This window comes from Nylanderia fulva, unplaced genomic scaffold (assembly GCF_048542155.1).
Source record: "Nylanderia fulva isolate GAGA-0341 unplaced genomic scaffold, ASM4854215v1 Scaffold1038, whole genome shotgun sequence".
In the NCBI taxonomy this organism is placed as follows: domain Eukaryota; kingdom Metazoa; phylum Arthropoda; class Insecta; order Hymenoptera; family Formicidae; genus Nylanderia; species Nylanderia fulva.
Genome location: NW_028189235.1, coordinates 1 through 12227, shown reverse-complemented (window position 1 = coordinate 12227; position 12227 = coordinate 1). Strand labels below are relative to the sequence as shown.

Sequence of the window (12227 nt, the reverse complement as noted above, 5' to 3'; positions counted from 1 at the left end):
TACCTTGATGATATCGTATTATATTCGAGCTCACTGCGAGAGCACGAAATAAAGTTCCACAAATTGGCGGAACGACTTAGGAAGGCAGGACTGCGACTCCAGCCCGACAAGTGCGAGTTCCTCCGTAAAGAAGTCACGTACCTGGGACATGTCATAAGCGAAACTGGAGTGAAACCCGATCCTAAAAAGATAACCGCGGTTCAGAGTTTCCCTCGCCCTAAAGACCCGAAGAATATCAAGCAATTTCTCGGGCTAGCGGGATACTACCGGAGGTTCATACCTAATTTTTCGAAGATAGCGCGCCCGCTTACCGATCTGCTGAAAAAGGATGAGACCTTTGTTTGGCATAAGGAACAGGAGACAGCCTTTACGCACCTCCGCGATGCATTGTGCAAAGAACCGATACTACAGTATCCGGATTTTACGAAACCTTTCGTTATAACTACCGACGCATCCGGATATGCAATAGGCGGTGTCCTGAGCCAAGGGCCGATTGGAAAAGACCTCCCTATAGCCTACACCTCCAGGTTACTAAATAAGGCCGAGCGAAACTATTCGACTATAGAAAAGGAACTATTAGCAATAGTTTACAGCGTAAATTTCTTCAGGCCTTACATATACGGTAAGAAGTTTAAATTGGTCACGGATCACAAACCTTTGGTGTGGCTACATTCAGTAAAAGACCCATCTTCCCGTCTTGTCCGATGGCGTCTAAAACTATTAGAATACGAGTATGAGGTATTATACAAAACAGGAAAAATAAACGCCAATGCAGACGCCCTCTCGCGAAATCCTACCCCAGACCCTATGCCCGAAGTCGAACGAGTCCTCCCTCTCTCACAAATACAAAGATTGTCCGACTCCAATGAATCCCTATTCCCCGCTAAGAAGAAGCGAGGCGCAAAAACTCCACGAATCACAAACAAGCTGGATTGCGGCGAACAGCGTCCCTCACCGACCCCCGATAATTCGAAATCAGAGGAAACAAACTCGCCCCCTAGTTCCAGCGAGGACAGCGACTCGGAAAACGAAACCGATAGCAACTCCAGTTCCAGTAGCGAGGAGTTATTCATAAACGTAAACAGTCCTTTCATTCCACGGGCCGCCGTGAGGCCCCGCGTGATAAATATCCCGGACAATTTCGCGACCCGAAAAGATAACCTTGTCATTTTCATAACGCAACAAGGAACACCGATCGACAAGGGAGCCCAAATATTGCAAGTAGCGAACTCCTTGCCGATGACCAGAGATGCAGCTTTGGGCAGGGCAAGGGTAAGTCGCGAGGGCACCCGACGCGTAATTTCTCTCGCGGTAAAGGAGAGGATTTCCGGCGTTACCAAAAAGGAAATAATAAAAGAAGCAATACACTCGCTACTAGACGTTATCCGAGAATTGGGCTTGCAATCGATCTCGATCAGTAAAGGCAACGTTGACAATGTAGATTGGAATACGATATATAACCTCTTAATTAAAATACTAGACGAAATCGACATAAGAATATTTATTTGTACGAACGACATAACGGTCCCCGGGAAGGACCAAAGGGAACAAATTCTCGCCGAAAATCATTGTTCCGCGGTAGCAGGACACAAGGGCATCACCAAAACTTACAATAGGATTAAAAAACGCTACACTTGGAGCGGTATAAAAACTGATGTCCAAAATTTCGTCAAAAACTGCCGCGCGTGTCAATTAAAGAAATTGGTTCGCGTAAAAACCAAGCAACCAATGATCCTAACCGACACCCCCGATTCGGCCTTCGAAAAGGTCTCCATGGATATAATGGGTCCCCTCCCAACCACGAAACAAAACAATACGTACATCCTAACTATACAGGACCTGCTAACCAAATACTCCCTTGCGATCCCACTCCGACAAGCAGGAGCGATACAAGTAGCAGAAGCATTTACTAACGACCTTATTTGTACATTCGGCGCGCCAAAAGCGATCCTCACCGACCAGGGCTCACACTTTGTAAACAGCCTCATGAGGACAGTAGCCCGAAAATTTAAAATCAAGCAATGTAAGACCACAGCGTACAGACCACAAGCGAACGGATCGGTAGAACGATCACACCAGGTACTCTGGGAATATTTGAAGCAATTTGTTGATAAAAATAGTGAATGGGATCAAATTTTAAAACTAGCATCGTTTTCGTATAATACGAGCGTACATGAGGGTACAAAATACACTCCGTACGAACTCATTTTCGGGAAAATCGCGCGGGTCCCCTCGAGCGACCCGGACATCGAAAGCATGACTAACGAAAGCTATACACAATATTTAACCACACTATTCAACAAATTGCGCGATTCCCAAACAGCCGCACGCGAAAACTTAAATAATGCTAAGAATAGAAGTAAGAAATACTACGATAAGGAAATCAATACGCGTAAATTTAAGATTAACGATAGCGTTTATTTACTTAAGGAACCTAACAAAGAGAAATTAGGAGACCAATATACAGGTCCCTATAGGATAATAAAGATACTAGGTAAAAATAACGTTAAGTTAGCTATAAGCAATAGTAAGACTAAAACCGTACATATGGACAAGTTAAAGCCCTCACCACATCAAGCCCCCACCCTTGAAGACCCCCACTCCGAAGACGAATATATCTCGGACGCCCAAACGGAGGACGGGCCAGTAAGCAACCAACCACGCTAAGATGAGGACTCTCGCAATTATCCTGGGCATGGCCTTCCTGGCCCCACTATCCAGCGGATACGACTGTGGAGGACGGGGCCTGAACATCACAACACTCTCCCTCTTAGATATCGAAGAGTGTAAAACCAACAGCATCGAACCTAAGAAGGAGGAAGTCTATATACAACTACTCCAACTCAGTGAATTCGTGCATACTCCTGCCTACCAATGCAAAATCGAAATAGACCGGACTATATTTTACTGCGGAATGCACTCTCATATAGCAGCGGTGCAGAACGGAAGACAGGAGTATATCCACGAAATATCGGCAGATACATGCCGAAAATTGCACGAAACAGGGACCATATCTCTAGGAGTTAACCAGCACATTACTGGGATTAAGCCAAATGCAACAAACCTAAGAGCAATGACACTCGCAGGATCAGTTAAGACAGACGGAAAATGCAGCGGCACCCAGTTCAGCGACGCATACGGCTCATGGGACGACGTGATCGTGCAAGCCTCAGTACGAATCACGATACGACAATTGGAGCTGCCCGTTGGATACAATAACAATGAAGTGATACTTCCATCCGGCACTCGCTGTCCCGTAACGACAGGCGAATGCATTGATGCCGACGGCGCCTCCACCTTCTGGACAATCCTGCCAATTGACAACTGTCACTTTGGACGATACGATGTTCTCTACGAAGGAATAGCATATCGATTGTCGCCCAGCACTCCCCAAGAGGAAGCGCCAACGATTTATACAGTCACGGCGCGTGACACAACCTTCGCATTAGCAAGGACAACCGAGACCAACGTATGCGGATACAACCTTTGGCGAACGGAACATCCCAAGCTGTGTATCCTCGAAACGAGGCCCGAACGGACATTCAAAAGCCGTTCCAAGGTCAGAATCGACAACCTCGACATCTTCACATATGTGAATTCAAAATTTATATACGTCGAGAAACACCTGAAAACCCAGCTGACCCAACTATACAAGGATATTATGGAGCAAAAATGTGCACTGGAAAGGCAGATCCTCCTCAACGCACTTTCTCTAGCAAGCATAGCACCTGACGAAATGGCGCATCGAATAATGAAGTCTCCAGGTTATACCGCCATAACTGCAGGTGAAGTTATACACCTTATCAAATGTATACCTGTCAAATGCCGCCTACGACCTACCGAGGAGTGCTACAACGAACTCCCCGTCACTCATCAAAATAAGTCACTCTTCCTCTTACCAAGATCGAAGATACTTACTAAAGCCGGAACATCGAGGGATTGCAATGAACTATTACCAACTCTATACCAAATACACAACACCTGGTATAGACTAACACCGAAACCCGTGGAATCGGTGGCACCGCCTACTATCAGGCCTCTAACCAAACCCTCATGGAAGTACGTAAGCCCGGATTCACTCGCTTCCAGTGGTATCTATACGAACGAAGATCTTGATCGTCTTCGCGACCATATTATGTTCCCCGTGGAAAAACCCTCCATGCTCCACACAATCGCCAGGGGAGCAATGGGACAGGAAATTCCTACAGGCAGTTTCTCCTTGCTGAATTTATTAGACGAGAAATCTCTCGACCGAATAGCGGAAAATACCGGAGCCAGGCTATGGAAGGGATTTATAAGCTTCGGATCCGCCAGCGCCGGAGTACTTGGCATCTTCGTTACCGTACGGTTGATAAAATTAATAATCGACACCCTGATCCATGGGTACGCACTCCACTCGGTGTACGGATGGAGTCTACATCTACTCGGAGCCATTTGGACCTCAGTGACCAACGTCCTCCTACACCTTGGTAGATCAGCGGACGGAGAACAGGACAACGGACGAGAACTGCTAGACCTGAAACCCCCTCCAACGAACGAAGAAGAAACACCCTTAACCCTGCCCACACAACAAACCCCTTCGATTAACGAATCAGACAGTGGCAAAGTGTGTGCAAAAACTCACCCTACGAGTGTTCCCCCAATGAAAGATTACGGCGAACTAAATAAATATTTACATAACCAATGTTAAGTTAAGAACCTAATGGTAGCGCATAGAAAACTAAGTCCAAAATGTTGGAACATTAAATTCCAACATTTTTATTTTAAGGGGGGAGGTGTCACGTCCGGCCGTATAAATTTTTTTGTTTACTCCAAGTTCCTTAAACGCTATTTGAAAAGCGCGCCAAAGCCGGCCATGACGCTTAACTCCGCCTAGAAACTAAGCGTGGCGCTTCGTAGCGCCTAAGGATCTCCCACCACGGTGAGAGCCCCTACTCCGGAGAGTTCCCCCTCTCCAGGCCGCCGCAGGCCCGAGCCGCCGAAACGAAGGACCTCAGAGCAGTCCCGAATTTCGGCAGTTCTCTGCGCGACACCGAACAGTATAGTCGCACTCCTAAATTCTAACTCTAGGTCCAAATTCTAAATCCTAACTCTAATTCTAAAATTCTAACTCTAAGTATAATATTCTAACTCTAAATTCTAAGTCTAAATCTAAATTCTAATTCTAAGTTTTAGTCTCGAATTTTGTACTACTATACGAATAAATCAGTGTATTCATGTGTGAGAACTAGTGTTCAGTATTCTTCAAAACTTCCACTCCCGTGATAAAATACGATAGCGTTTTAAATTTGTCATACGGCGTTTGAATTCAGAATAATTCAAACTGTGTTTGGAGCGGACCACCGCTCATCACAGTCAGAATTAACATTCTCAGCATTTGCCAAAATAAGGAATTGATAGTGAGGTCCGCCGCATATCAACCCTCCTTATTTGAGTAATCTTTCAGAGGATGCATCAAATTCAATATGCCTAAGACGCGACGCGCAGGAAGGAAGAATCAATTACGAAAACTAAACCGACTTTATCGCGAATCAGCGACCGAAGAATATTCTCAATTCCTCGGAGTGGAATATCAGGCCGATCCTGAATACGAGAACATTTTCAACATTAAAAAAATAATAACAACGACGAACTCCTACAGTGGAAGTGCATACCAATAACGTTCCAACCACGACGCCTGCCGCCGCCAAACATCCCAGTGAACGACCCTCGCCGCACGCACTACCTCCAAGTACGAGCCGACACGATCAAGAAAGTGCTACTAAAGGTAAGTGAAATTCACGTTAACCTAAGGAATCGCGCGTGTTAGCAAATTAAGAGACGCTTCTACCACGTGGAAGAGAACATTCTAGAAAAATCTCCGACGCATTTTTCCTCTTTTCCATCGTCACTGCGGAAGCTATAAAAAAAAGGTCGGGCTATAAAACTAGGGTCGACCACCACATGCGGTGCCACTCTCGGAATTCTAACACGGAAAAACGCAAATAGTTCAATCTCTTAAAAATCTTGTGTCTCAAGAAATAGCTTCGTAAATCCGTACAACAAAGTAGTCATTTAAACAATAATCAATTGAGAACACTTTCGATTTGCCAACATTACCGACGATATACCGACATACGTTCTTTTACCAACGTTATCGACAATATACCGACATACGTTCTTTTACCGACATTACCGGCTATATACCAACATACGTTCTTATACCGACATTACCAACCATATACCGACATACGTTCTTTTACCAACGGGTTATCGACGCCTTACTGGCACCTTACCAGTGTTTTACTGAACAATTACCGACGGTTTTGCCGACGACTACTAACTTCTCGATAACTGCCGGGTTCACCGAAGATCTACGAGCGAATGACGCATTATCAATTCGATTACGCAACAAACACAAATGTGCCCACTCACCCTTAGAGGTATAACTCCTCCTCCAGAAGTTAATCTCTTCGTACCGTTTGAACCCTTATTCTATTGCCAAGTTGGTGTCGGGTACATCCATTTTGAGACTAAGGCAGCTCTCTGCATTTCATGCTACTCCACCTTACCTAGAGTCTCGAAATTACTTTGGACAAGGATTCGGAAGCATACTCTAATCATAGGCGGAACACCTATCGGAATAAATTGCGGAGTCTGCAACTTCCGACTTACCCTCACGCGAATCGGTGATTTGTGCGAGCTTTGTCAGTTTACGTACGAAGATTATTTACGCAACCCCAACGACGTTTCGCATAGAGCAATCGACGAAGCTATCTTTATTATAGTAGAGTCACAGGTAGGTCCCTCGCAATAATCCGATCACCTCAGTTCCAGCGCGAATAACCTCAGATCGCGGGTATCCCCGGGGAGAATCGCATAGATTCGCGTACCCGTAATAGCGATCGTGTCTCGTGGAAAAAGCCGAGCTCTGCATTCAAATTTTCGCAGCCGCGACCCCACGAGACGTAACACGCACCAATCGGAGCGCGTCCACCCTCCTTAAGATACAGTCCACTTTGAATCTTCCTGTGCAATCTATACGCGAGACCGATATCGACGATCGGATTTACAACCCGATTGTCAGGATCCGTAGCTTCGTGCGTGAGCGTTCAACGTCAGCAATCGAGCGTACGCGCAAACACCGACATTACCGACGATATACCGACATACGTTCTTTTACCAACGGGTTATCGACACCTTACTGGCACCTTACCAGTGTTTTACTGAACAATTACCGACGGTTTTGCCGACGACTACTAACTTCTCGATAACTGCCGGGTTCACCGAAGATCTACGAGCGAATGACGCATTATCAATTCGATTACGCACAAATGTGCCCACTCACCCTTAGAGGTATAACTCCTCCTCCAGAAGTTAATCTCTTTGTACCGTTTGAACCCTTATTCTATTGCCAAGTTGGTGTCGGGTACATCCATTTTGAGACTAAGGCAGCTCTCTGCATTTCATGCTACTCCACCTTACCTAGAGTCTCGAAATTACTTTGGACAAGGATTCGGAAGCATACTCTAATCATAGGCGGAACACCTATCGGAATAAATTGCGGAGTCTGCAACTTCCGACTTACCCTCACGCGAATCGGTGATTTGTGCGAGCTTTGTCAGTTTACGTACGAAGATTACTTACGCAACCCCAACGACGTTTCGCATAGAGCAATCGACGAAGCTATCTTTATTACAGTAGAGTCACAGGTAGGTCCCACGCAATAATCCGATCACCTCAGTTCCAGCGCGAATAACCTCAGATCGCGGGTATCCCCGGGGAAAATCGCATAGATTCGCGTATCCGTAATAGCGATCGTGTCTCGTGGAAAAAGCCGAGCTCTGCATTCAAATTTTCGCAGCCGGGACCCCACGAGACGTAACAAATTATGTTTAATTATGTTTAGTTGTAAATATATGTGTATATATCTTACATTGAGCGATTAAATTGAAGTTACATAAAAATTGCAAAAACTTCCCGACAAAAACAGTACGTGGAATCCACGTTATTGGCACATGGAATCCACGTTATAATGTGGATTGCGCATGGAAATAACGTGGATTCCACGTACTGTTTTTGTGGGGTTAGAGAATAAATATTTTTATGAGTTAGAAAAAGATAGAAACGAAAATAATTGTACAAGCTATTAATTAGAAATAATAATGTGTTACGTCCGGCAATTCACCTTACGGTAAATCACCTTATGCACAAGTCGGTCTTCTCTCGCGTCTACCTCGGTAAACGTTCGAGAAGCTGCTCTCTACTTTTTTAGGGCAACCTGCTAGGCCGGCTATACCCTGGGATGCCGAGAGCTTGAGATTCGATTGAGAAAGTCGGATGGAGAAGGAATTCTGCGGGTCGGGTCAAGAAATAAAGATATTTTACAAGTATAAAAATTGTTTATTCATTCATAAAACCTTTATGTCGATATAAAGTTTATTGGTCCTGACGTGGTTCGTGGGGAGCTTGAAATTGAGTTACAATATTGTTAAGCTCTTGTTCAGAATTGTTAGGCTGAATGAGGTAAGTAATAAAAGAAGTAAGGTCGTCCTGAGTTTCCTCTGAGATGAAGTTACGAGTGCCGTCGGATGTGAGGTTCACGGTATTCTCGTCAAGAATATTGAAGTTTTGTTCGTGATTAAATTGTAAAAATGGATCGTATTCCGGAGATGCTAATTGTTGAGTTTGATCATGGACGTAATATTCAGGGTCAGTTTAAAATTGATGATCTGGATCGATTAGGTAAGTATTTGATTCTGAATGAGACTGTTCAGGAAATTGAGGGTGAGAATAATCAATGTACGGAGGAATATTATTAATTGGCGAATAAGCGTCTGGAGAAGGAGGTTGTATGATTATTCGCGTTGGATAAATTTGAACGTTTAGATTTAGAGGTCTTCGAGATCTACGTTCGCGTAGCCTGTGAAGGTGCTGCTCGTTTCGATCGATCTGATTCCTTCGTCGGAAAGGAGAGACCATCTAACGGTTAAATAAATTCACATGAATAAATCGTAAGATAGATTGTTCTATTATTTGAAATAATTGAATATGACTCACGTTTGTAGCGTGATTTACTTGTTAATGAGAGCGAACAGAGATAAAAGGTTAATGCGAGAAAGCCCTTCACCTGTTAATAAATTAACTTTATGTCAATAATTATTGTAATAAACCTGTATTAAATGAGGATTGGTAATAACGTGGATAAAAGGAAGGATTTGAATAGGAGTATTAATATCTGCGTTGAGAATATTAATACTTGATGTTTCAATCGTTAATAATTAAATCTTAAACTTTGAAATAGTAATTCTTAATGAATAAATAAGTCTTAGACTTTGAAGTAACAAATTGTCAATGAATATCAAAATCACTGTCAGTTGGTATGGTAAAGTAATTCGCAATTATTGGAAAATGCAGGGTATTAAAAGCATGAAAGAATAGAGAGATAGGTGTACATCCGGTTATTCCGGGTTCTCAGGTCCTGGTCTTATTAGGCTAATGCGACGTTCACTTTACTAAACGTGCATCTCTGAGATGATTTGCGAATTTACCTTCTGACAGGATATAACTCTAATGGGTATAGAGGAATTAGGAATAGAGGTTTGAATATAAGTATTAATATCTATATTAAGAGTATTAATACGTGTAACTTCAAGCATCAATAATTGAATTGTAAATTATGAATTAATTATTTTTAATAATCATTAAGACCACTGTCATTTGGTTTGGTAAAGTAATTCGTTAGGTTTGTAAAGCAGAGAGAGAGTAAGCGGGGAAGGGTGAAGAAATGTACGGTTGCCCGTGGATTCCGGTCCCCGAAGGTTAATGCGACGTTCACTTTACAGAACGTGCATCTCAGAATCGTAGTAACGAATTTACCTTATGACAGGGTATGGTTTTAATAGTAGCAAATAGGGTAAGGTGGAGTACACTTGTCAAATAAATTTAAATATCAATATGCAAGATCACTGTCAGTCGGTGTGGTAAAGTAATTCGCAATTATTGGAAAGTGCAAGGTATTAAAAGCATAAAAGAATAGAGAGGTAGGTATACATCCGGTTATTCCGGGTTCTCAGGTCCTGGTCTTAATAGGCTAATGCTACGTTCACTTTACTGAACGTGCACCTCTGAGATGATTTGCGAATTTACCTTCTGACAGGATATAATATTCTAATGTGTACTGAGGAATTAGCGTTATTCAATTCGCTAATAGGTAGTAGGATACGGGATTACATACATATATAAGTGAGCAGTAATACAATAAAATACATATATAATATATTTATATTGCAAGTACAACAAGTTAAATAGACATGCGATATCGGTTAGATATAGTTAAATAGTATCGAGTAAAATATTGAATATATGGACGATTGTAACGCAGGCGTATGCAGATACGAATCGTAAATCAGAGTAATATATGGCTTATGTCTGTATTCAAATTCAGAGTTCGTAATGTGAAATAAGATTGAGTTCGAGATTCAGTGGCTAAATAATTAAATTCAGAGTTCGTATGTGAAATAAGATTGAGTTCGAATTTCAGTGGTTAAATAATTAATTAAATATAATGATTAAATATAATGAGTGTCCGTCGCGCTTTACTATTTAGGGATATGTGAACTGGCTTAAATACTCACAAGGTTAGACAATGTCTTATGTGCCTTGAGGTGGTACACTTCGCTACTATGTTCTTCCCTCTGAGTCTGAAGATCTGAGGAGCCTCGGTACCTCGGTCCGAAATGGCGGCTATGCCTCACCAAATGGCGGCTATGTCTTCAGGACCCCGTAGTATTTGCTGGTTGAGTGCTGGATTGTTGTTGACTGGAACCACTGCGACGAAATCACTGGCGTTCCGTGCCGGGAGCCGGGTTTATATACCCAAAAATGGGGCTCGCTCCTCCCATCGGGCGATGTGGCTCAGCCAATGGTAAGAGAGATGTGCCGGGGAAGTACCGGAGACAATCTGTTCCTGGTAGAGATTGCGACGGTTAAGTCCCGGGGAGATGGCTTCTTAGTAGAGATAGCGGCGTTCCTAGGTGACTCATCGCTGGGCGCTCCGACTTTCCTTGTCCTATTCTCGGTAGCGATAGCGGTATGCCTTTGTTGGCTATGCGCTCCGACTTATCTTATCTTCTTCTTGGTAGCGATAGCGGTGCTTCGTTGGTGACTCATCGCTATGCGGCTTGCAACGGGCCTTGCAGGTTGCAACGTGTTTCAGCGTTGCATCATGCATTGCATCATGCTATCGTTCTAGAGCCTTCTAGAATCTTCTGGATGTTTCCTTGCGAGTAAAGCCGAGTTCACAATAGTAAAGCGGGTTTCACATTTGATTATCCAATTATTATAGTATACTACATTATAAGTAGTATACATATATTCTTAGGTACTATCCTATAGAGTATGTCGATTCCTTTTGCGAATCGAAATAAAATGTATTATAATTCGCGTGAGGAATGAATTTCTATATTTTCTGATATTTGTATTTATGATCCGGTAATCACGATAGGCGGGTGGAAACCCTTAATTTACGTTTATATTCTTTAGTTAAATGCAAATTAGTACTTACTGTATGAAAGATCATAACCAGGATAAAATACTTATATATTCGTAGTCGAATTATGGTATCCTTATTTAGTACTTTCGAACGTGTGACGGATACAATGTTACTACGCATTACGTGTACGATTTTTAAGTCTTTTGAATTATGAATAGTTATAATATAGGCACGCTTATTCTTATTTCAGGTTTATGTTTCCTAACGAATGATCGAGAGTAGAGAGTCTTTATTAATTATGCCTTTTATGCTATCAATATTATTAAATTTTAAAAATGAATTATTACTCTGTTGTCATTTGTGAGAAGACATGTTTTAACCTGGGAGTAATTATATGTGTGATTAAATATTCGTTATTACCGGTCTTTCATGCAAGTTAGAGATTGTCATGACTAATAGGTTAAAAAAAATTAATGATTGAAGAAATTGAAATTTTGAAATTTGTCTGGACGTTACAATGACAAAACATTTAACAATTGAGCAAATATATAGTATTTTTCTTTTTCTATAAAAAGTTTTCGTTCTAAAGCAAAATATTTTCACCGCGATCTCTTGAATGTCTTAGATTTTAAAAACCTAACCTGTAGGTTAGCTTGTTAAAATCTGTCTTTTTCTAACTCATAAAAATATTTATTCTCTAATTGTTTGCAGTTTTTTATGTAACTTCAATTTATCGCTCAATGTAAGATATATA

At 42.3% G+C, this 12227-nt stretch overlaps 1 protein-coding gene across 1 annotated transcript; it reads left to right on the top strand.

Moving 5' to 3' along the window:
* The first annotated feature begins 2747 nt into the window (after window positions 1-2747).
* Window positions 2748-4690, top strand: LOC146725108 (uncharacterized). Its single transcript, XM_085484350.1, has one exon. The coding sequence runs from the start codon at window positions 2915-2917 to the stop codon at window positions 4688-4690; it is 1776 nt and encodes a 591-aa protein (XP_085340476.1). The 5' UTR covers window positions 2748-2914.
* Window positions 4691-12227: the final 7537 nt, after the last annotated feature.